The sequence below is a fragment of the Cinclus cinclus genome, chromosome 29, assembly GCF_963662255.1.
Source record: "Cinclus cinclus chromosome 29, bCinCin1.1, whole genome shotgun sequence".
Taxonomy (NCBI): Eukaryota; Metazoa; Chordata; class Aves; order Passeriformes; family Cinclidae; genus Cinclus; species Cinclus cinclus.
In genome coordinates, this window is record NC_085074.1 from 2,709,850 (window position 1) to 2,734,603 (window position 24,754).

The 24,754-nt window shown below is 47.1% G+C and overlaps 3 protein-coding genes across 4 annotated transcripts in view; 2 read left to right on the forward strand and 1 right to left on the reverse strand.

Annotated features, from left to right (window-relative positions):
* The first annotated feature begins 1,131 nt into the window (after nt 1-1,131).
* Nucleotides 1,132-8,911, forward strand: KCTD9 (potassium channel tetramerization domain containing 9). The gene is made up of 12 exons (XM_062510555.1): nt 1,132-1,194; nt 2,148-2,269; nt 2,869-2,912; nt 3,082-3,178; nt 3,375-3,433; nt 4,061-4,189; nt 4,629-4,696; nt 4,796-4,891; nt 5,615-5,764; nt 6,026-6,131; nt 6,522-6,655; nt 6,849-8,911. Exons 1-12 carry the CDS (start codon nt 1,147-1,149, stop codon nt 6,963-6,965), a joined length of 1,170 nt encoding a protein of 389 aa, XP_062366539.1. The 5' UTR covers nt 1,132-1,146; the 3' UTR covers nt 6,966-8,911.
* Nucleotides 8,912-10,709: 1,798 nt separating this feature from the next.
* On the forward strand, nt 10,710-22,619 carry GNRH1 (gonadotropin releasing hormone 1). Its single transcript, XM_062510763.1, is given in 3 exon segments — nt 10,710-11,645; nt 13,088-13,183; nt 22,303-22,619. Coding segments are annotated over 3 exon segments (957 nt in total). The 5' UTR covers nt 10,710-10,946; the 3' UTR covers nt 22,465-22,619.
* The window catches only part of DOCK5 (dedicator of cytokinesis 5), a 74,134-nt gene continuing 69,207 nt past the window's right edge, over nt 19,828-24,754 (reverse strand). The window contains exons 49-51 of one of the 2 annotated variants that reach the window (XM_062510760.1): nt 24,378-24,513; nt 22,431-22,528; nt 19,828-20,179 (exon numbers count right to left, since the gene is read on the reverse strand). In XM_062510760.1, coding sequence (XP_062366744.1) covers nt 20,078-20,179; nt 22,431-22,528; nt 24,378-24,513 — 336 coding nt within the window. In that variant the 3' untranslated portion in view covers nt 19,828-20,077. The remainder of the gene's footprint in view (nt 20,180-22,430; nt 22,529-24,377; nt 24,514-24,754) is intronic. The other variant, XM_062510761.1, reaches the window with a different exon arrangement.

Sequence of the window (24,754 nt, forward strand, 5' to 3'; positions counted from 1 at the left end):
TTTTAAAACGCCACTAGCTTTTAAGTAGAAACTTGAAAAAGCCAATTCCTTTACAGTTAGTTTCTTGAAGTTAATGCCATGCAGCTCAATAACGTGACTGAAACTTCGCTTCTACAAATATGCACATTTTCAGAAACAAAAATTACATTCATTAAACTGCTTCACAACACCTGGGCAGAACCTTTTCCTTATTTTTTTTTCTCTGCTCTCAGGCCCCAGCGGTGGCCTATGGCCACAATCACAGCAACCAGACGAGAGGAGGAAAAAAAAAAATAATCACCCAAGGGGTTGCCCAGGTGTGTGTTCCCCATCCCGGGTACCCCCACACCTTCCCGGATACACCCGGGCCTTCCTCGGTGCGTTCCCCACCCCGGGTACCCTCGGGCCTTCCCCGCCCCGGGTACCCCCACACCCTCCCGGGTACCCCCGAGGCCTTCCCCGCCCCGGGTACCCCCACACCCTCCCGGGTACCCCCGAGGCCTTCCCCGCCCCGGGTACCCCCACACCCTCCCGGGTACCCCCGGGCCTTCCCCGCCCCGGGTACCCCCACACCCTCCCGGGTACCCCCATGCCCTCCCGGTCACCCCCCAGTTCTCCCCGCTCCCTGCCCAGCCGCCCTCACCTCAGCCCCGCGCCCGGCCCGCCTCACACTTTCAAACCGCGCCCCGCCCTTGCGGATCCCTCCGCGCTCCCTCCCCTTCTCCCTGCCCGGAGCTCTCCGCAGCCACCGCGGCCCCGGGCAGCACCGCAGGGAGGGCGGATCATGGGGGTGACCTCTCGGCGCTGCTCCGCCCCGGGGGTCCGCGGGGCTCGGCGGGGACAGGGGGGAACTCTTTGAGCCGGCGGAGTGATCGCGGGCCGTTGAGTCGCAGCACCGCTTTGGAACGGGAGGGAGAAAAAAAATATAAAAGCGATTAAATGAATTCATTCAACGGCCCGCGCGCACGTGACGGGCGGAGACCAATCACAGAGCGTTTATGCAAATATAGCCGGTTCTTCCCGCCGCGATTGGCTGCCGCCCCGGTTTTGCCCCGCCTCATCGCTGTCCATTGGGCGGACGCGCGGAGTCGCGCGGCGCTGATTGGCTGTGGGGCCTGCCCGTCAGCGCCCGCCCCTTCCGGGTGTCGGCGCGGCGGCGGGCGCAGCATGAGGCGGGTGACGCTGTTCGTCAACGGCAGCGCCCGCAACGGGAAGGTGAGGCCGGGCCGGGCCGGGGCCGACCCGCGGCGGGTCCTGCTCCCCGCGGGGCCCTGCCCGGCCCTGCCCTCCCCGTAGCCTCCCGGGCCTGCGCCCCGAGGTGCCGGAGGGGAGCGGGGAGCAGGGTCCCCCCTCAGAGCCTGTGGAGGGAATCGCGACAGGCGGGGATTTGTCGCGGGTGGAGGCGCTTGGTGCCTTTGGGGAGTCGCGTCCGGCCGCTTGTGTCAGGCACGGCTGTGGGATGAGGGCTCCTGGGGGGACACTGACCCTGCGTGGGGGTACTCTGGGAATAATGGCATTTAATTGTTTAAAACCTCGCTAAAATCATTTCACGACTGGAAATAGCGATTTTTAGGCCCAAGCAGTGCTGGTCCAGCAGAGGAAAAAGCCCTGGGATGCAGTTCCACAGAGAGTCCGTGGTGTTCATGCTCCCATCCGCGTTTCGAGCGTAGACGTTGCTGTGACTGTGCTTTCCTGTGTAATTCTGTTAATTCTGTCCATGATGCTGCTGTTTCATGTGACTGCCTTTCAGCCCTGCAGTTCTGCTGGATTGTGCCCGTGGTCCCGATTTTCCCATCCACGTTCTGAGTGCAGACAGTTCACGTGCCTGCCCTTTAATCCTTGCTTTTAGGGAGGCAAGTACGTTTGGGAGAGGCTTGGAACAGAACAAGTAATACTTCTTTGGAGAAATAAATAACTGGATTACATTCTTACAGCACCAACAATTTACTTCCTCACTGCTGTTGCAGTGAGGTTTGGTGGGAGCTGTATAAAGTCACCCTGGTTTTGTGTTCCATCACCAAAGTTGGTCATTTCCCTTGTTTCTTGGTCAAGATCCAAATGGATTTTGCTCCTCCTAATAGCCCTGGTGTATCTGAAGTGACAGAACTTGAGCACGGTTGCACGGGTTTGTTTTTATTCACAGCCTCCTCCCTTCTCTCCTCCCCTAGGTCGTGGCTGTGTATGGGACTCTCTCAGATTTGCTCTCTGTGGCCAGCAACAAGCTTGGGATAAAAGCCACCAGCGTTTACAACGGGAAAGGGGGGCTCATTGATGATATTGCTTTGATTAGGTGAGGATCAGCCAAGAAAAAGTAAATCAGGGCTGTGGATTAAGACACTAGCCTGTTAATCCTCCTTAATTGATACCCAGTGCTTTCCCTAAAAGCAGAGGTGATCATTTCCAGCCAGGATGCCCAAAGGTCCTTTCGTGTCTTTTTAACTTCAAACCATTCATTGATTCAGAGCTTGATACAAGCTGTGTTTGAGGCCTCACCTCCTCCTGTCTTCATTCCAGGGCAGTGTTTGTGCCATGAAATCCTCACTGTTCCAGTCAGCCCTGGAACGGGGGGTTTTCTGTAAAGGAGACAAATTCTGTCACTGCTTTGGCCTCACACAGCAGTCCTGGACTGGGGAGAAAAGCAACTATTTTGTAAGAATTAATTGATTACACAAGTGGTCCCTACCTGGCTGCTGCAGATAGAGTGTCTGGTCAAGTCAGTCCATTCCAATGCAGTAGAACCTGCAAAATAGAGATAAAAATCAGATACAGAAGTTCCAGCTGGTCATAATTTACCTGAAAGTAATCAGGAGAGGTTCCATTGTCAATTAGATGAACAATAAATTATGATTAACCTTCTTTTTCTCTCCCCTCTGCCCCCTCCTGTCTCAGGGATGATGATGTTTTGTTTGTCTGTGAAGGGGAGCCCTTCATTGGTGAGTCTGTAATTATTTTTATTTAATATATATAACTATATAACCTTTTATTTAGTAGATTTTATTTTTCTTTCATAAAAGCTTAAGGTTTTATTTTTTGGTGTTTCTAGACGGTACCTCCCTGTAATTAAAGAATTTTTGCAATAATTCCTTTGTTTCTTCTCTGCAGATCCTCAGGCTGATGGGAGAGCTCAGGAGGAGCTGACAGGGTCCCACACAGACTGGCTGACTCTCAATGTGGGAGGCAGATATTTCACCACCACCCGGTAAAAATGGTCTTTAAAAACTTCATTTCAATAAAGCAAAACACCTTAAAAAGCTTAACTTCACATGAAGCAGGAGATCTTTGACTCCTGCAGCTTCCTCTGTTTTTTGTATTTGCCACCACAGTTTTGCAAGAAATTAATTCTGAAACATTTACGGGTGAAGGAAAAGTAAAGTTGGGCTGCTTTTGTTTTCTAGGAGCACTTTGGTTAACAAAGAACCTGACAGTATGCTGGCACACATGTTCAGAGATAAAGGTGAGTATATTGAGATAAACTTCATTAAAAGTAATAAAGCAAAGGAGGTGAAAGTCTCTGTCCAGCTGAGGCTCTTGTTCATAAAGTAAAATATCCAAAGTATGTTAAAGTTCCAGAGCAGAACAGAGAATTCTTTTTTAATAACTTTATTTCTCTCTGTTTATCATCTCACCACCTAATGTTGTTCATCTCACAAACTGCAAATAGAGCTCCCATCCATTGTGAATAGTTTGGGTCCCTTTTTTGTTGGTTTGATTTGAGGTTTTCATGTTGTTGCATCTTCCTCAGTTTTGTCAGCAGAGCCAATGAACAAACTCTGCACGAGGCAGCCTTGGGGAGACAGACAGACTCAAATTTCAGTGCTGCTTTTATCCTAGCCATGATTCTTCTTTATGTGGTAAAAATTCAGTTATTCAGAGCAGGAACAAGTTCATTTTAAGCTGATATTTCCCCCCCACTCCTCTTTTCCTTCCTTCTTTCTCAGAACCGCCCTTCCAAGTGGAATGTTTGCTATTCCAATCCCCTTTGGTAATAAGAAAAAAAAAAAAAACCTCTGAAAACTGAAGCAAATGCTCTTCTATCACTACATCAAAAGTAATTTTATATATATATATGTTGTGGAAACAGATGCTTGGGGGAATAAGCAAGATCCTAGAGGAGCTTTCCTCATTGACCGCAGTCCTGAGTATTTTGAGCCCATTTTGAACTATTTGCGTCACGGACAGCTCATTGTAAATGATGGCATTAATTTGCTAGGTAGGTATTACCTGTCTGACATCTCCTAAATTATTCCTCCTTGGAATTCTGGCTTTGCTCTCAGGTGCCCATGGTGAAGCCAGGGGGAGCTGTGTGTGCTCATCCCCCGTGGTTGGGAGTTTTCCTTTGGTGGATTTATTCTCAGCAGTGCAGCTCCATGTGCTTGCTTTAATGAGGATAGCTTGGTTATTTGTCTTTGGAGCATTAAAAATCCATACTGGATTAATAGCTGGAATTCTGGAGTTGATCTCTTTAACCTAATGCTGGTGTTGGAAATGTTGTGTCTGAGTTATGTTTTTCCTTTTAGCTGCAGGCAAACTTTTCCTCTCTCCCAGTTACATCCAGTAGAATGTGTGTGTGTTCTCCAGTAAGGGGAGAGAAGGGTGCTGCTCTCTGCACCAGCAGTTCCCTGGAATAACCAGCACTGCTTTGTTTGTAGGGGTTTTGGAAGAAGCCAGGTTTTTTGGGATCGACTCCCTCATTGAGCACCTGGAAATTGCTATTAAGGTACCTTGCTCTCTGTAAGCCCTGAATGCAGGTGCTGCTGTCCCAGGGAATTCAGTGGCACTGACTCAGTGCTGTCCCTGTGCACTCCTGTGTCCCCAGAATTCCCAGCCAGCTGAGGATCACTCTCCCATCTCTCGGAAGGAGTTTGTCCGATTCCTGCTGGCGACTCCCACCAAGTCTGAGCTGCGCTGTCAGGTGAGGGAGCTCAGCCTTTGTCTGTCCAGCCCAACTCCAGGAATTGCTTCCTAACCCCTGATCCAACCCTGCCCTCTTACAGCTTAAAAATAAGGGAATATCCGAATCTTGAGAGCTTTGCATTTATGTTTCACGGTGTTGTAGAATAGAATAAATGATTTTGTGAGTGTATGTCTGTATAGAACCTTGGAATGCTTTGGGGTTGGAAAGGACCTTAAGGACAATTCTTGTTCCAGTCTGCCATGGTCAGGGACACCTTCCACTGTCCCAGGGTGCTCCAGCCTGGCCTTGGATGCTTCCAGGGATCCAGGGGCAGCCACAGCTGCTCTGGGAATTCCATCCCAGCCCCTCTCAACCCTCACAAGGAAGAAATTCATCCTAATATAAACCCAAATTAGATATTTCTTCCCAACCTAAACCCCCTCTCTTATCAGTTTAAGCCCATTCCCTTTTATCCCCGTCACTCCAGGCCCTTCCCGATATCCCACCTAAACCTGATATCCAAATCCATTGCCTCTTGTCCTGGCACTCTCTGTCCATGTAAAAAACCTCTCCCATCTTTTATCAACCCCTTTACAGTACTGGAAGTGTTTGAGTACATCTTATTTATCTTTACAGATTTATGTACACAACCACCCCGACGTGTTTCTTTGAATTCTTTTGTGTCCAGACCTCCCCTTTCCCTTCTGTGACCACTTTGGTGTTGTTCACTGGCTTTTCCAGGGTCTGAATTTCAGTGGAGCCGACCTTTCCCGTTTGGATCTTCGTTACATCAACTTTAAAATGGCCAATCTGAGTCGCTGCAACCTGGCCCATGCCAACCTGTGCTGTGCCAACCTGGAGAGAGCTGACCTCTCTGGATCCGTGCTGGATGTAAGGTTGCTGCACTCTGGGCTGCACTTGTCTCAAGAAACAGGAATTGGAACAAAACAAAACCAAACCAAAACAAAACAAAAAAAAGTTTCCCAACGTAATCTCTGATTGTTCCACTCCCAGAGCTTCTACACTTCCTCACAGTGACAGGGGGGTTGTGCTTTGGGGGGGGTTCAGTTGCAATGCAGAGTTTAAATCTGTGTTCTGCTGCTTTTTTTGGTGTTTATCTTCACACCCTCACAACCATCCTGTCTCTGCCAGTGTGCCAACCTGCAGGGGGTGAAGATGTTGTGTTCCAATGCAGAGGGAGCGTCCCTGAAAGGCTGCAACTTTGAAGATCCATCAGGCCTTAAAGCTAATTTGGAAGGTAAGTTTTTGCTTGTTGATTATGCCCTGGAAACAGCCCAGTGCCTGTACATTCATGTGGCAAAAGTTCAGCTGGGAAGAGCCCACAACTCTGGGCTGGTTCTGCCAAATAATGATGAAATTCCCAGTTCTGCCTTGACTTCTCCCAGTTTACCCAGCTCTTGGGAAGCATTTCCTGGGGCTGCAGGATTTCTGGCTGATTTTTCTCCTGGAGCTGCAGGATTTCTGGCTGATTTCCCTCCTGGAGCTGCAGGATTTCTGGCTGATTTTTCTCCTGGAGCTGCAGGATTTCTGGCTGATTTTTCTCCTGGAGCTGCAGGATTTCTGGCTGATTTTTCTCCTGGAGCTGCAGGATTTCTGGCTGATTTCCCTCCCTGTGGGTGTGTTGCAGGTGCCAACCTGAAGGGTGTGGACATGGAGGGCAGTCAGATGACTGGGATTAACCTGAGAGTGGCCACACTGAAAAATGCCAAATTAAAGAACTGTAACCTCAGAGGAGCCACACTGGCAGGGACTGACCTGGAGGTGAGTTTGCACTCATTTCCTATCCATATACTTATAAATACATGTGTGTATATGTACAAAAATATTGTAATTTGGGGGATTGCTGGCTTTTCTCCAGCTGCAAAGTTGAATGGAGTTAAGGGAAATGGAGTTCAACTTTTGAACAGCGTTCTGTCTCTATTCAATTAACTTTAATTTTAATTTCCCCCTTCAGAATTGTGATCTGTCAGGTTGTGACCTACAGGAAGCAAATCTGAGGGGATCCAATGTGAAAGGAGCCATCTTTGAGGAGATGCTGACACCCCTGCACATGTCCCAGAGTGTCAGATAGGAGCCAGAACATGCTGAAGAGGAAGGAATCCAAACATGCATCGTGACTTTCTTCACCTCCTCCCCTTCCTGAGTTAAAGTTATGGTTATTAGCCACCTTACATTTGCAATAGTGCCTAGGTAAACTCTTTTTGATCACTTCTGGGGAGGGAATTTTTGTTTTCAGAGATACCAACAGGGAGTTTGTACCTCTGTGAGCAGAGTGAGGACGTGGGCTGGTGCTGAAACCAGAGAGTGGCTGGTTTGGGTAGGAAGGAGTTCCATGGTTTGGTTGTTTAGCATTGCCTCCGTTTGGAACGCATTTTAATTTATAAAGCACAATATATGCAATTCTATTTATTAAATCTGTAGCTGCAATATGAATAGAAGATGTTACTCCTGTACAGTAGCAACCAGGTAGAGGTTTACAGGTGTGTTTGCAGTCTGTGTCCATGCCAGGGGGGGGCTCAGTGTCCCCAGGGGGTGCTCAGGTGTCTGCTGAGGGCTGGAAGCTGATGGGAGAGAACATCCCTGCTCAGAAATTGGATGTATTTAATTAATCCTCTCCAAATGAGTGTGGAGGTGCACTGTCAGTCACAGCTGGTGAGGAAAGTTCCTGTTTTCACGTGTCCCGACCACTCCAGGCTGGAGTTCTGCAGAGGTTTCACCCTTGGTGGTGAATTCAGTGCAGAGAGGAAAGTCCAGAGCTGTCACCAAAGCAGAGAGAGGCACAGGGGCCCCAGCTCGAGCTCCACCCTCCCCTCACGACCTCACCAGGTGAATCTTTCCCTGTTTCCCCTCCATGTACTATGCAAAGACTCCCTGAAAGCTCCCTGGGCATCATCCTTTTCCCAGCTGGATCTTGCTGTTCTGTTTGGGCACTTCAGGAGGCTGGAAAAGCCTGGTGCCCTCCGTGCCCTCCCACACTGCTGTGCTTGTGCAGAAAGCAGCTGGAGCTGCTTGTGTGGGGGGGTTTGTGCAGGGCAGAGGCCTCAGCACCCCTGGATGTGGGTGAGGATGAGGATGAGGACGAGGAGCTGCTTCCCTGTAGGATCCGCAGAGTTCTCAGCTCACACCAACCTTTATTTCACACACAATCAAAAAGCACATGAAGAAACTATACCAAAAAAAAAAAAAAAAAAAAAAAAAGGTGCATCAAGAACTTACCTCAGATGCTTAAACCACCCCAAAGTTAAAACGAACCTTGAATTTAAGGAAAGCAAGCTGTTACTGTAGAAATAGAAAGGAGGAGTAAGAACCAGTGGATCCCAGCTGGAGTCCCACAGGAGCTGGAGTTCCACAGTTCTTCAGGGGTTTTTGTCTCCCTTGCAGTGCAATTTCTGTCATCCTGTTGTCTCAGTCGTTGTTACAAAAATGCTGCTTTGCCACCAGTCTGGGAGGATCAGTGATGGTGTTTTTTGGGGGGAATTGCAGGACTCTCCCTCCTTTTCAAGTTGGTTTGACTCGGGCGAGTGATGTGAACTTGCAAGGCTTAAAATCCCAGAGCCACGAGGTTCAGAATTGGGATTATTTCCCTCTGGATCAGGCTCTAGGACAACACTTTATCCACTATCCTTGGAGAAATCATCTGTATATTCCAGGGAAATATTAGAGTGTGACTTTGGAGTCCTTTCTCCCACCTCATGGCTTTCAGTGGGAATGTTGTGTCTGTTGTAGTAGAAGATTCCTAGGGCTAGAGAAACAAATGAATTATTTTTCTTTATCATATTTTGTAGCTGGCAGAAGTAAAACTATTGTATGGAAATATATATATATATATATATCTCTATTTTCATAATCACTGTGTATAAAATCTCTTTGAACTTTCACTGAAGCACTATGGAATAATCACAGCATGTGGCACCGTCATTCACAGCTGGATTTTAGGTACCTCTTTTGCCAGGACAGAGCTCTGTGAAGAGCCCTGTGCACAATTTGCAGGTTCCAGCTAATTTAAGTTGCATTAATAAAAAGTGTAAAAGAGAAAATTGGCTTGGTCGTTTTCATTTGAATAAGAACCCCAAATCTCAGCTGGTTTGTGTGTCAGAAAAACAATAATTTTGGGGTTTTAAGCATAAAATACCTGCTGGAAAAACAGCTGTGCTGTGGGGGTTCTCTTCCATTAATTGGGAGAATTTGTATGGAATTGTTGTCTGGTTTGTCATTCTAAGACTTCTCAGCCTTTTTTGCCCCAGCCCTTCATATTTGCTTGGTAAAATAGTTGGAGGCAAAATAGTCAGAGAATCCTGGAATATCCTGTGCTAGAAGAGACCCAAGGATCATAAAAGTCCAACTCCTGTGGATGCACCAGAAACCTGTGGAGAAAAAGTTGTTCAAAGCTGTTGAGAGCAGACTGATCAGACCCGAGGTAAGTGGTGATTAATGAGGTGCAATTATTGAGCAAAGCTCTCTTTGAATGTCCAAACCAAATCTGCTTCTTCCTTTAAATAAGCTTCATTTTTGCAAAGCTCATCAGGGAAGGAAGGAGGCTCCAAACACAGGAAAATCCCTGGGTGAATCCAGGTGCCCACGCCCGAGGAGCAGGAACATTTCACAGCTTGAGGCTGGAGCTGAGCTCGGTGCTGGGAGTGGGAGGAGCACTGGGGCAGGAAGAATGACTCTGCTAAGAGTCACCAAATCCTCCCTGAATTACTTATTGCATCACTTTAATCCATTTAAACTCCAAGAGGTCACGGGAGCCAGGCCAGAGGATGTTTGGAGAACAGAGAACATGAAACATTCAGCTGGCACAGAGCAGTGCACAGCAAGGCAAAGGAGCTGCCACGTGGGGGAAAAATACAATTTCTGCAGTCAAAAGTACTGAATTGAACTCCTGCATGCAAATAAATCTTTATAAACCTGCAGTGCACAAACTCTCAAGACTGAAAAACAAGGAATTGTGGAATGGTTTGGGTTGGAAGAGGATAATTGAGGATAATTCCCATCAATTCCATCCCCAGCACCCCCCTCTGCCCCAGGGTGCTCCAAGGCCTTGGGCACTTCCAGGGATCCAGGGGCAGCCACGGCTCCTCTGGGAATTCCATCCCAGCCCCTCCCCACCCTCACAGGGAAGGAATTCATCCTAATATAATCTAATTATATATTTCTTCCCAACCTTAAGCCTCTTCTCTTGTCAGTTTAAACCCATTCCCCTTATCCCTGTCACTCCAGGCCCTTCTAGAAAGGATTTTTAGGGATCCCCTTCGCACCAGGGACTCCATCATGCCAACAAATTCCATTTAATATCATAGACTCGTCCAGTTTAATCCCACCTGGCATTTTATAGAGCAAGGAACACCAAGGCACCTGAATTTTATTATTAAGGAGGATTTCAAACTGCTCTGGGTACTTAGTCTGAGCACAGAAGGGTTTTTTCCTTCACACCTGATGTAAATGAAGATGGGCACGAGGTGTTGGATCCTGGATTCTCCATCCCTGGAAGTGTCCAAAGCCAGGCTGGACAGGGCCTGGAACACCCTGGGATAGGGGAAGGTGTCCCTGTCCATGGCAGGGCTGGAAACAGATGAATTTAAGGTCTTTTCCAACCCAAAACATCCCAGGATTCTTAAACACTGAGCTCAACTCCTCACTCATTTCACACCCTCAACAACTCAAACTCACCCAAGAACTTTTGCTAAAGGAACCAGAACTCACTGACAGAAAAGCTCCTGCATTTCCCAGCAGGATCAGCTGGATCCCAGCGTGGGATTTACAACCTCTTAAAAACAAGGCTCTTACTTTTATGGCTCTTGGAGGAAAGAGCTGAAGTTAATTGCTGCACCGGGGTGTTCCAATTATGGGCTTTACTTGTGCTGCATGACAGCCACTGTAACACTAACACCAAAATTACAGCCTGGGAGGGAGAGGTGGAAAAAATCTCCTGCTGGGGAAGGGGCAGCACTGGGGTTCTTGGGTATAAAAAGTGAACTGAGAGCACATTTACAGACATTTTCCAGAGGAGAAGAGCTGGAGTTACTCCACAACCTCTCCCAGGCAGCAGGTAATGTGCTGGACCAACATCCCTCACTCCCTTTTTATTTATCCGGTGCTTACAGATGCTCCTATTAAAAAAAAAAAAAAAAAAGGATTACAAGAGACTGCAAAGGGCAGTTTTTATGGAGCAGGGACATCAGAGCAGAAGCCAGCTGAACACATCTGCCAAACACCACCAGGGAACTCAACCTTTGAGCTCCACACACGCCTGGAACTCAGCAATCCTAATTTAGATCCGCATCCCAATCTTTCAGATGCCCAATCTCTTTCAAGTGAGCTAATCCACACTTGGAGAGGCTTCAAATCCAGCTGGGGCTCCTACCCAGGAGGTGCAGATCAGAACTGGAGCGGGCACAGGGTGGGATTTTTGGGGTGCCTGAGCTGGAATTCCACGATCCCAGTGATTCCCTTGCAGCTGAGCACATCCCACAATTCTGTGACTCAGAAATGCCTCGTTCCCATCCCTCCCCAAGGTGCACGTGGAGCTGCAATGTTTTCTGACCAGACAGGTGGGGTTTTTATTTTTTTTTTTTTTTTTTTTTTTTTTTTTTTTTTTGTCTCTGCCAGGATGGAGCAGTCCAGGAGGATGGTGGCCAGTGTCCTGCTGTGTGTGCTGGCCATGGGGCTGTGCCTGGCTCAGCACTGGTCCTATGGCCTCCAGCCAGGAGGCAAGAGGAGCACCCAGGTCCTGCTGGGACCATTGCAGGAGGTGGGTCCTGGGCTGGAAACTGAAGAATTTTGGATTTTCTGTGCTGACAGGCACTGACCTCCCCCCCCAGGAAAAAAAAAAAAAAACAAACCAAACCAAACAAACAAACAAAAAAAACCAAACAAACCCAAAAAAACCAACAAAAAACCCCAAAAACAAAAACAAACAAACAAAAAAAAAACCAAAAAAAACCCAAAAAAAACCAAACACTTTGGAGAAAGCTTCCAAAATTCCCAGTTCATCCCAGTGATAGAACTGGGATTATGGGTTTGTAGTTTGAATAGAAGTGTGTATTGTCACATGGTGAAAAATTTGGAATTTGTGGGTTTAGAATACAGTAATAAATATATAGCAAGATGAAGGTTTTAGGCTGAAGGTTTCTTTCTTCTTCACCTTTTCCCTCATGGGTTTAGGTGGTATTTTTGTAATTGGATAGAAAATTCCACCTTGTGGGTCACAGGTGGTTGGTTATTGAGTTTAAAGTAAAAATAATTGAGGTGTCATTTCTTAACTGGACAGTTTGGGCTTAAAAGGCCTTGTAGAGAGTGAGATAGGTCTCAATTTTTAGTTTGTTAGCTTGAAGTGCTGCAGAACTCACTGTAACATGGATAAGAATTAATAAACATCTGAGTCGGAACACGAAATACAATCTCTCGAGCTTTCCATTTAATTTTTAATTGTAATTTAATTTTTTAAAATGTGATAAAGTGATGCCCCTGTTAGGGTCAGAGTCAGGAGCTCCCTGAAGGAAACAACACTGGCTTCGAAAAATGCAGCCAAAAATGCCAAAGGCTTCCCTCTAAACCTGTCCCTGTGCCTGTCCCCCCAAACACCCCCAGATCTGGGGGTTAACACATGGTTTGAAGTAGGATCTGGAAAAGAAGGAGTGAGGTGACATTTGTCAGCCTGGCATAAAGAACAGCACCTTGTAGCTGGCAGAAGTAAAACTACTGTAGGGAGAAAAAAAAGAGATATATTTTTATAATCACTGTTTATAAAAACCTCTGAAGTTTCACTGAAGCACTGTGGAATAATTTGGGCAGCCAGCTCCAAGGGAGAGATGGAGCTCTGAGGTTCAGGTTAAATTTGGTTTCATCCTCTCCCTAAATTCCAACATTCTGATGGGTTATTTTATGGCAATTCCTCCACTTCCCTTAAAATTTTGGCATTTTGCACGTGGTGGTTGCTCAGCAATTGAATGACAAAGCACATGTGGAAGGTTCTGTCCATTGATGGTTTTCCCCTTTTTTCCCCATCAATACTTCTTGTCTGGTTCCTCCTCATTCCAGCATTCCTGGGGTTCCTGAGGAAAAGTTGAATTTCAGTTGTGTAGTGGAACAGTTTTGTCTCCCATCTCCAGCTGGGGTAGAGTCACTTTTTTGGCAGAAAACTCTCCCTTCCTGAAGGTTGTATCACTTCCTCGTGTCACTTTTCCAATCCAGGTTGCAAATGAAATGGAAAAATTAGAGGAGGTGCAGCAGAATGAGTGCCCAGGCTCGTACCAGGATTCCAGGATCAGGGATCTGAAGGAAGCCATGGTGAGTAATGTGCTTTTTCTGTCACCACCATGGGAAAATTTTAAAGAAAATGTAGAAGGGGAGGGGGATAAAAAAGGTGGAGAGGAGGAAGAGGGAGTGAAGTTTAACTCACATGAGGAAATACTGGCTCTGCCTTTATTATGGAATCCCAGGATGGTTTGGGTTGGAAGTGACCCATGGGCAGGGACACCTTCCAAGGACCAAAATTACCCAGAATGACACTGGTCCCTCAGTGTCACCTGCACCGTTCCCAAATCACTCCCAGGACAGGGATCCATCATTGCAAAGCTCCCCTTGGAGCAGTGGCTGAATTAACCCACACCAAGCCCAGCTCCCCAGGAAGCCACAGTGAATTCCCCAGGGCTGTCCCTTCCCCAGGGCTGTCCCTGTCCGAGGGATGTCCCAGTCCCTGTCCCAGTCCCAGCGATGTCCCAGTCCCTGTCCCTGTCCCAGGACTGTCCCTGGGCTGTCCCAGTCCCTGTCCCTGTCCCAGGACTGTCCCTGTCCCAGTCCCTGTCCCAGAGCTGTCCCTGTCCCTGTCCCAGAGCTGTCCCTGTCCCTGTCCCAGGGATGTTCCTGTTCCAGGGATGTCCCTGTTCCAGGACTGTCCCTGTCCCAGTCCCAGAGCTGTCCCAGTCCCTGTCCCAGAGCTGTCCCTGTCCCAGGACTGTCCCAGTCCCTGTCCCAGTCCCAGAGCTGTCCCAGTCCCTGTCCCAGAGCTGTCCCTGTCCCAGGACTGTCCCAGTCCCTGTCCCAGTCCCAGAGCTGTCCCTGTCCCTGTCCCAGAGCTGTCCCTGTCCCTGTCCCTGTCCCTGTCCCTGTCCCTGTCCCTGTTCCAGGGATGTCCCTGTCCCAGTCCCAGGGATGTTCCTGTTCCAGGGATGTCCCTGTTCCAGGACTGTCCCTGTCCCTGTCCCAGAGCTGTCCCAGTCCCTGTCCCAGTCCCAGAGCTGTCCCAGTCCCTGCAGCTGTAGCTCCCAGGACAGATGGAGGCTGCAGCTCCCAGGGTCCCCAGGCTGGGCACTGCATTTCCATCAGCTGCTGCACAGCAGTGACAGCACAGCCCTGCCACCTGAGTGCACTGACACACCCTGAGCCTTCTCAGGAAAAATGTGATTAAAAATTCATTAACCCAGCAACTCCTTGGTAGGGCCAGATGGCCACCATTTCCTGGGAAGTGTCCCTGGGCCGTCCCCAAAGATCAACCTCTACTGCCAATTTGAATCCAAACCCCAAAGCTCTGAGTGCTTGAAAGCCTCTCCAGCCTCTCAGCGAGGAGCCAGGCCTGGAAAAGGCTCCTCAAATCAGGAACAGTGATGCAGAGCCTGAATTCCACTGGATTTTCATGCACAAACTACTGAAATAAATACGATTTTAGCTCATCTTTACTCCTATTTGTACTGAACATGTACTGGAATTGTGACTTCCAGCAGCACTGCCTGCACAGTGAAGAGCCAGCAGAAGTAAATTACTATTCTCAAGTATTTTTTTTTCCTGCAAGAGATGATTTTAGGCAGGAAAACACACCAGAATTTTTACCAGGATATTTGAAATGAGTCTTTTCTGGCTCACCAAGGGAAACTTGGCTTGTCTTTGCAGAGCTGAAAGGACCAAACCCCACCAGATCCTGAGGTTTGCTCAGGAACTCCTCATTTCTTGCTGCTTAATAACACACAAAAGAAATGAAGCTTTTTCCACACTCAGCTTGTCCAACCTAACACATTCCTGGAGCTGCTACAGGAATATCAAACAGGCAGAGAAAGGGAGTGGCTGGAAAAGTTTCACCCCACCATAAAAATTCCACTTTTTATTTCCTGGGGAAGGTGGGAGGGAGCACAAAAACAGGGAACAAACCCCCAGATATTCACCCAGTTCATCCCCATCCAAATCACCCCAGGGCTTCAACTCTGTGCTATTTTAGCACCTGAAAATTCCATCCCCAAAGTCTTCTGTGCTCTTTAAAGCCAGAATTTGGTGTGTGGTTACAGGAGAGGATGGTGGAGAGAGAAGGCAGAAGAAAAGTTTAACCCCAAAGCCAAATGGAGCCACAGAGCCAGAGTGAGGTCTCAAACCTGGGCTAAAATAAATTCCTCCTCAAATGGTCTTTGCTTGGATCGATATGTGAATAAATGCATTAAAATACTGGAATATTGTTGTGTAGATTATTGGATTTCTGTAGAAGAGAAAACATCCCAGTCCAGAGTGGGAGCAGCAGAGCAGGGTCTGCTTTGAGTCCTGCTGGGACAATTTGGATGTGACAACTTTTGTTTCACATGTCCAGACAAAGCCACGGCCCCATCTCACTCCTCTCTGGGTAAAACAGCAAGGAAACCTTGATAAAATAATAAACTTTTGGAATTAACTCCCCTGTCCATCAGTGGTCTGTGAAGAAAGACTTTTACTGCTCTTCTTTTCTGGTTCAATCATAGAAACTACATTTATTTTAAAAATGTATTTACAAACTTTACAACAAATTCGTTACATTAAAAAAAAAAAAAACCAAAAAAATAAAACCCCACGGAAATTTGTACACCTTGCTTTACAGATCTAGTGAATCATGTGGCATTTACCCAGAGAGCTGCAGTCCTTTCCAAAGCTCCTGCTCTCTCCAGAGACACTTTAAAGCTGTATTTTTAACTGATTCAGTTGCACAAGACTGAAAAAAAAAAACAAACAAACAAAAAAAACCCCCAACATCTCATTTTCAGTCTGCAAAAGTGGGTTTGCAATGAAACCACCAATCCAGGATCCCAGAACACACCAAAAGCTCCTTCCACAGCCCCCAAATCCTCCTGAATTCACAACAAACGTCCCAGGGTTCAGAGTGATTAAACCTTTGTAATGCCACAGTGAGCAAAATTAATCAAATGTACACTGGGGTGAACTTGGGAGCTTCCACCTCTGCCCAAAAATACAAACCAGCACCACGTGGACCTGAAGAACACGGTCCTGAAGGTGTGAACCTCCTCTGAGTGACCCCTGTAGTGCCCAAACTGCCCCAAAGGTGCTTTAATTCATGTTCAGAGAGAAGAATCAGGTGAAACTCGTGCCATAAAAATCACATTATTTGTTTATTTTTCCTCCCTGCTGTAGTCTTTGGAAAAGCTCACCCTGCTTCACCAGAGGATTTGGTCTGCAACAGTAAAAATAAGTTCAAGTTTTTAATTAAAAATAAAATATAATCAAAAGAAGGTAGCAAAAGCAGGTCAGGAATGTTTTCACTATGTAAAAAAAAATTAGTTAAATTACAGATTTAAAGTTACTTATTTCCATTTACAATGAGAAAAATAAATAAGGAGAGGAAAATCTGGGGCTTTGTTGCTTCAAGTCCAACTCGTTGTGAGTCTGGAGAAAACACTGGGCTGAGAGCAGGGAGTTTATGGGATACAGATTCCCAAAAAAAAATCCTCTGACATCCACCCTGGAGCACTGCAGAGCACAGAGCTGCTGTCCCTGGAATTTGTGTCCTTTCCTAATCCCATAATCCAGTGAAAGGCAAAACTGCCTGCTCCCCTCATGTGGATTAGAGGCTGTCACATTTTTTAAAGGAATTTATCACAGCATGACAAATTTTAATTAAAAGCTCCAGGAAAACAAGTGTCGAGCACATTTCTCCAAAGGAGAAAATCTGAAATCCTCAAAGATTTAGAATTTCACAGCAGTTTTGAACAGCTTGGCTCTGAAATGGGATTAGGTTTTGTCTCCTCTGCAGAGTGGATGTTTTGAGATTTTATTCAAAACCACGAATTGGGCAGAAATTGCTGTGATTTGTGGCGTGCAGAGATCATCATCACGGACTGTGCTATTCCCGTTTGTGAGCCTCCCGTTTAAAACACAATAGAGGCATTTCCTAAAGCACCTCATTAACCTGAAGAGATGATTCTCGTTTAAAAAAAAACCCAAAAACACAACAAGGTAGAGACACCTAAAATTGTCTCTGAAAATTAAATCTCACAACAACTCAGGTCAGGCAGGTAGCCAAGCAAGGAGCAAACACTTAAAAAAAAAATCAGGGTTCTGATGGGATTTCTTCTACGAGTGAGCATTAAATTCCACTTATTTAAAATCAGTCTAATGTCCTGTTCTACCTCACACACTGAAATGTCCAATTTCCTTTAAAAATCTGACACTTGGATGATTTTTTTTCCCCTAAAATTGACCCAAAACCCTGAATAATTTGGGCACAGAACAGAAATTCCATCCTGCACCTCTGAGCCAGTGATGCCAACTTTTACCAGCCAGGTAAGAGAACTGGACACCAACCTGGGGACCTTGCCAAAAGGAGGAGGAGGAGGAGGAGGAGGAGGAGGAGTGGGCCAAGTTTACAAACTCTAGAACATAAATAATGCTGAGAAAGGAAAATAATGAACCCAGTTTAGAGCCCTTTCTGGGAAATCTGCCAGTGAAAATGCCCAAAACCTCCCCGGAAGGGAAAACTTCTTCTGAACTCTTTATTGTCAGCTGCTCCTCTCCTCCCAGTTCACAGGGTGCCCATCCCAGTGCCCAACTGGGCAGGCACAGGGAGGGAGAGGAGAAGCCTGAACTGGTGAGCAGCAAACGCAGGTGAGGTTTAAGGTGAGAGCAGCAGTTTCAGGGCAGAGCAGAGCTGAAGGTGGAACTGCTCTCACCCAGGGAAGGGAGGGATCGCTGACCACTGACATCCCAAGGGTTCTCTTCAGAACCCTGGAACTGTAAAAAATACAACCAGAGCCGAATCTCCTCGAGTAAAAGAGCAAAAAGCTGGTTAAAGGGTCAGCTGCAAAATTCTTCCCAAGGTCAGAGCTCCTCCTGCTTTTTGCATGGAGTGGTTCCCTTCTCCAGGAAAAAACCTGGGTGCACAAGGTTTTAACAACCTCCACGTGGTGAGGCTGTTAAAGCAGAACAAAAAGGCTGGAAAAGAAGACTCCGAAGCGACTTAAAACCAAAACACCCGAACCTGAGAGCTCAGTCTGTTTGCCCGCACCAGGGAAACCATTCCTGGGATCCCCAGTCAGCCTCCTCTGCTTCTGCTGATGCACTGCAAGGGTTAAACCCAACCTGCTCCCAGCAGGACCCGAACCTCAGGTCAGGGGCAGATGCAGAGCGGGGAAAGGCTCTGAATTAACAATAGGTGCTGTCAAAACGCACTGCAGACAACTCAGAGCGCATCCCGTCCTTCTGCCTGAAGCAAAATTCTCAGCCCAGACCAAAAGCTGGTGCTGAAGGGAAGTTCCAGAGGCTCCCGGGGCTGGAGTGAGAGCAGCAGGAAGGCAGCACAGAAGGCAGGGAGATCAGACAGAAAATGGAGAGACAAGAAAACCCAGTGGTTTTCAAGTCAAGCAGCGTTTGTGTCCAAGAACACAAGAAGCTGACGCGTCCTACAGTGCCCGGAGAGGGGGGAGCCTGGCCAGGGTGTCCAGGGAGATTCCCAAGGTTTCCCCTGAGAAGCAGCAGCCCGCAGGCAGCTGGAAGTGCGTGGGGATGGATGGGATGTGACTGCAGTGCCACCTCCACAGCAGCTCCGAGCTGGAGGTGATGGGATGTGGGATGGCTCTGGGACCACAGCAATCTGCTCCCAGAGCAGCTCCTGCAGCCGCGCCGGAACGATCGGGAAGGACACGAGAAAATGCCATCTTCAGTCTGAACAAAACCCTCCTGGGGCTGGGTGTTGTGGGGTTGGGTGTTGTGGGGTTGGGTTTTGTGGGGCTGGGTTTTGTGGGGCTGGGTTTTGTGGGGCTGGGTGTTGTGGGGTTGGGTTTTGTGGGGCTGGGTTTTGTGGGGCTGGGTTTTGTGGGGTTGGGTTTTGTGGGGTTGGGTTTTGTGGGGCTGGGTTTTGTGGGGCTGGGTGTTGTGGGGTTGGGTTTTGTGGGGCTGGGTTTTGTGGGGCTGGGTGTTGTGGGGTTGGGTTTTGTGGGGCTGGGTTTTGTCAGGTTGGGTTTTGTGGGGTTGGGTTTTGTCGGGCTGGGTTTTGTGGGGTTGGGTTTTGTGGGGTTGGGTGTTGTGGGGCTGGGTTTTGTCAGGTTGGGTTTTGTGGGGTTGGGTTTTGTGGGGCTGGGTTTTGTCGGGCTGGGTTTTGTCGGGCTGGGTTTTGTCGGGTTGGGTTTTGTGGGGCTGGGTTTTGTGGGGTTGGGTTTTGTGGGGTTGGGTTTTGTCGGGTTGGGTTTCCCCTGAAAGAACCTTTGCTGAGGAAACTTTTCATTAGGTTTAACAAACTTTGGTTTTGCTGTAAGGTCAGAAATCCGTTTTGCACAGTAAGGGCCTGTGACCCCCCAGCCCAACAAGAATTGTATTTCCTGCCAGGAGCAGCACACGCAGCAGGGTTTTCCTGGCTCTTCCCAACTTCTGCAAGATCATCAGAAGCAAAATGACAGAATTAACAAACAAAATTATTTCCTAGAAGAGAAAGCAAAATCTTCATCTCTATTGATGATAAATAATCAGGTCACAAGCTGTTTATGGAACTGGTACCAGTAAAGTCCTGGTATTGGTGCAGGTGGTGCCAGTCCAACCCTGGCAAAAGTGCAGCTCCTGCCATCTCAACCATTCTCAGGAGGGATTTTCCCCTCCCCGTTAAAAAACACAACATGAGATCTTGTGCCAAACCAAGCACAAGCTGAGCGGAGACCCCGACCCAGGCAGGAAACCCCAGTGATCCCACCAGTCAGACCAGCCCGGGATTCCCAGTTACACTGGGACTGCAGCAGTGAGGAACTGGGCACAGACAAAACCAGGAGAGAGAAGAATTCCAGCAGGGAGACGTCTGGATTAGCGAGTCGGTACTGCACAAACGGAGGGGAGGGAATCCGAGCCCAAAATCCTTCCGTGGCGTTTCCCAGGAAAGCTCCAGGGGGAGTGGTGGAATGGCAGGGGACAGCAGCAGGGAACGAAGCTCGCTGCTGCTGGGACCCCCGGGCCTCACTGCAGCCCCTGCTCCGAGGACACCACGCTGCATTTCCTGGCTTTGGGGGGTGGAGGGGGAGGTTTGGCCTCACGTCTGGTGGGCAGCGGTGGAGCAACCTGAGGAGATGGAAACACACAGAAAAATAAAATAAAATAAAATACAATAAAATAAAATAAAATAAAATAAAATAAAATAAAATAAAATAAAATAAAATAGAATAAAATAAAATAGAATAAAATAAAATAGAATAAAATAGAATAAAATAATAAAATAGAATAAAATAAAATAGAATAAAATAAAATAGAATAAAATAGAATAAAATAAAATAGAATAAAATAATAAAATAAAATAGAAGAGAAGAGAATAAAATAGAATAAAATAAAATAGAAGAGAATAGAAGAGAATAGAATAAAATAGAATAAAATAGAAGAGAATAAAATAAAGAGGATAGAATAGAATAGAATAGAATAGAAATAAAATTAAATTAAAATAAAATAAACCATTGCTGGCAAGTGGAAGGAGTTTGGCTTCACCAAATGAGAAACCCAAAAGGTCCTGATGGTTCTTTCAGGAGCAAAGCTTGGAGTTCAGCCCTGGCTCCACATGATGGGGCCAAACACGGACAGATCCCCAGGAAACCACAGAAGGTGAAATGTTTTAGTTGCTGAAGTATGCCCAGGGTGGACTTTCATTGCTTCTGACCTGCAGCCCAACTTCAGCACTTCTCCCTCCTTTAGGTGAGCAGTAAAGCAGCAACAAACCCATTTCCTTCCAGCTTACAAAACTCAGATTTTTTTTCTCCAGCTGGCTGGAACAGCTGCACCAAAAGGATGTAAAATGTGTTCGGATCAGAAGGGCAAAACTGAACCCCCCGAAATGGGAGCAAGGGCAGTTCTCATTAAACAACCCCATCCTGCAGAGGGGCCCGGAGGGTGTTTCTTGTTCTTGCAGAAACCTGCACTAAGGGGGGGCTTTTTCAGGTTCTCTCTGCCTGTTTTTAGGGGCATCCTGTAAATAAATGAGATGGGAAAGGCCAGGAGAGTGAGGAGCTTGTGTGGTTCACCAGCCAAAACTCAACGTTTCAGGACTGTTTTAACCAAAGAAGGACAGAGCCAACTTTACAACAGCAAAGTAACAAAACCCTTCAGAAAATCCTTCCCAACCTCCCTTTCCAGCCCTGTGAATCCTTCCCCTCTGGCTGCCAGCCCGGGGATGCTGCAGCCAGGACATGGCAGTAATTAGTTTCCTTACAAGACTCAAGGGATGGAGGCTCTTTCATCAAATCCTCTTGATCCAGGAACTCCCAGAGCATCCCTGGGGCTGGGATCTGTCTGCTGGGCACGGCACCACAGCAGCCACACAGCCCCTTCCAGCCACATCAAGGGCAAAGAAGACAAAAAACTTCCTCCTCATCCCACATTTCAAGGCTTTATTCCAGTGTCACAACACAGAATGAAGTGATGAGCTCTTTTCTTGTCTTCCTGTGCTGCTAAAGCAGTTAAGTGGGATCACTCTTCAAATTCTTTATGGACAAATCCCAGTTTATCTCACTCAGGCACTCCAAAATCCTCTCCACAAACTGAATTTGGGAAGAGATCCCTCCCTTACGATTGCAAGAGGTAATTCCTGACATTTTTTGGGAAGGCACCATCCCCTCTCACAGTCACAGACAAAAAAAATCCTCTCTTTGCTCCCCACTGCTATGGAATGAGTGTGGCATCACCAGCACCTTCATTTCAGGGGCAGGTGGAAGAATTCTGACACAATATTTGCATGTCAGGGATTCCGAACAGCCTGGAGACACCCAGGTGTAAGAGAAAACCTTTGCAGTGACACAGCACTGAAAAAGCAATTTGACATTGCTACAGGAAAACGGGATTGAGACAGAGGGCAGGAGTTAAATACAGGCTTTTTTTAAAGTCACTAATGGCTTGTAAAATCAGGTTCTGCCAAGCTGAGGCTTAGAAGAAGATACTGGAGAAAAACTCTGGAAATTGTGATTTTCTGCCCACACTTCTTTTTCAGCCCGAATTATTGCACTGTTTAGGCTGATCATGTTTTTGAAACTTTTGCTGCTGCTGTGTTTTCTGTATCTCTTCCCATCCCCACACCAAGGACAACACAACTCCCACTTGGAAAACAAAACAAAACAGAACAGAACAAAACAAAACAAAACAAGGCACTGCTTTCTCCCGAAGCAAAAAAAACCCCAATTTTTTTCCTTCTTTTGTGGTTTCAGGGAGTGAAGCAGTGAAATGATGAGACAGGTTTCAAGCAGCACCACACTAAGAGCATCTTGGAAAATTCCACTGGTGCCTGCTGCTCCAAAGCTGCTCCCCAAAAAGCCATGAGCTCCCAATTCCTCACCTCCACCGAGTTCCTGGGGGTGCTGCCCTCGTAGGGTTTGCTTTTGGGTGGAGGGGGGGGTGGGGTGGCCAATCCATCAGCCTGCAAGGAGGGGAAACCTGGAAAAACACAGAGAGAGAGGAAATAGCAAAAAAAAAAATAAAATAGTAATAAGGAAAAAATAAAGAAATAATTAAAAAAAAAGAACAAAAAAAAGAAAACCAAGAGAGATGAGAAGAAGGGGAAGAAGAAGGGGAAGAAGAAGGGGAAGAAGAAGGGGAAGAAGAAGGGGAAGAAGAAGGGGAAGAAGAAGGGGAAGAAGAAGGGGAAGAAGAAGGGGAAGAAGAAGGGGAAGAAGAAGGGGAAGAAGAAGGGGAAGAAGAAGGGGAAGAAGAAGGGGAAGAAGAAGGGGAAGAAGAAGGGGAAGAAGAAGGGGAAGAAGAAGGGGAAGAAGAAGGGGAAGAAGAAGGGGAAGAAGAAGGGGAAGAAGAAGGGGAAGAAGAAGGGGAAGAAGAAGGGGAAGAAGAAGGGGAAGAAGAAGGGGAAGAAGAAGGGGAAGAAGAAGGGGAAGAAGAAGGGGAAGAAGAAGGGGAAGAAGAAGGGGAAGAAGAAGGGGAAGAAGAAGGGGAAGAAGAAGGGGAAGAAGAAGGGGAAGAAGAAGGGGAAGAAGAAGGGGAAGAAGAAGGGGAAGAAGAAGGGGAAGAAGAAGGGGAAGAAGAAGGGGAAGAAGAAGGGGAAGAAGAAGGGGAAGAAGAAGGGGAAGAAGAAGGGGAAGAAGAAGGGGAAGAAGAAGGGGAAGAAGAAGGGGAAGAAGAAGGGGAAGAAAAGAGTAAAAAAACCCCAAAAAATGAAAAAAAAAAGAAAAAAGAAAAAGACAGAAACAAACCAACCCCCCCAATAAAAAAAAAAAAACAAGAAAAAGAACAACAACAAAAGAACCAAAAAAATAAAGAACGAAAAAAAACCCACCACCCCCCAACCCTCACCCCCCCCCAAAAAAAGAAGAAAAGAGAACAAAAAAGAAAGCTGGAAAAGGAATGGGAAATGGTGCTGCACATGGGTTTTAAGGGAGATCCATTCAATATCCAGCTGAGCTCCCCTCCTGAGGAGTTCCCCCTTCCCCAAACGGCTCAAACCAGCACATCTGGAGTGTTCTGGGGGCTTCTCCTCTGAACTTCCACTTCAGCTCCACCTGACAGAGCAGATAAAACCCAAACTCCAGAAATTAATTAAATTAAATTAATTCCCTTGCTGAGGAAGAGAGGTTCCACATTCCTTTCACAGATCTTTCTTCACAGAAGCTCCTACATTTATTTCTGGTTGTTTCACCAACTCATCCTCTGCCCGGGTAAGTTTTTGTTGTTGTTGTTGTTTTTTTTTATCCTCTCATGACAACTTTATGCTGTTTTAGATCATTACCTGCACTGGATTCTGTTGGTACAGAATAAAGACAGCCAGGTCCTACCCAGGAATTTCTGTTCTTTTAAAAAGGAGCAGAGGATTGAGGAATGGAGTTCCAGGGGTGGAACTGCCTGGGAATTTTTGTTTTTACCTTAAGTCAAGTTTAAATCTTGCTGCAGAATTAACTACAGAACTCCCTGAATATACAAGAAAGGCCTTTTTGTCCTCCTCTTCTTTTCCAGGATCAGATTATTGTGCTGTTTTACATTCAGCATGTTTCTGAAATCTCTGAAATTGTTCAGTGGGCACCTGGAACGCACTGGGGGAAACTGAGGCAGCAGCTGGGGGTTCAATTCCCATTGTGTGCTTGTGCTCCAAACCCCTGTCTGTAAAATGGAATAACAACACTGACCACCAGTAACGTTTTGAAAGGTGTTTCCACGGAATAAATCTTGATTTTGGAGATTTCCAACAGCCTGAGGTGGTGTGACCTAACTCAGAGCAGCCCCTCGCTCCCACCCTGGTTCCCTTGAGCCATTCCCAAAATATTCCAGCAGCAGGACTTACTCTGGGTCCGGGGGGTTTTGGGGGTCAGGGGGGGAGGGCTGCAGGTGGATTGCTGCAGCGAGGAGCTCTGGAGCAGGGTCAGCCTGTTGTCCCCTAACTGCAGACTCTTGGGTCTCTGGGCCTTCCCTGCCGGGCCCTGGGGGGAAGAGAGACACAAAACCCTGCAGGTGAGCACAGCCAGGTAACTCAGAGATAGATACCAGCACACACAGGTGATTCAGAGATAGATACCAGCACACACAGGTAACTCAGAGATAGATACCAGCACACACAGGTAACTCAGAGATAGATACCAGCACACACAGGTAACTCAGGGCTCTCAGCACACACAGGTAACTCAGAGATAGATACCAGCACACACAGGTGATTCAGAGATA

What these genes read in the sequence shown, in the direction of transcription:
- KCTD9 (XM_062510555.1), top strand. Translation starts at nt 1,147, where the DNA reads ATGAGGCGGGTGACGCTGTTCGTCAACGGCAGCGCCCGCAACGGGAAG. An exon ending in GATGATATTGCTTTGATTAG is followed by an intron (nt 2,270 to 2,868) that starts GTGAGGATCAGC and finishes CTCCTGTCTCAG; the next exon opens with GGATGATGATGTTTTGTTTG. An exon ending in TGGCAGGGACTGACCTGGAG is followed by an intron (nt 6,656 to 6,848) that starts GTGAGTTTGCAC and finishes TTCCCCCTTCAG; the next exon opens with AATTGTGATCTGTCAGGTTG.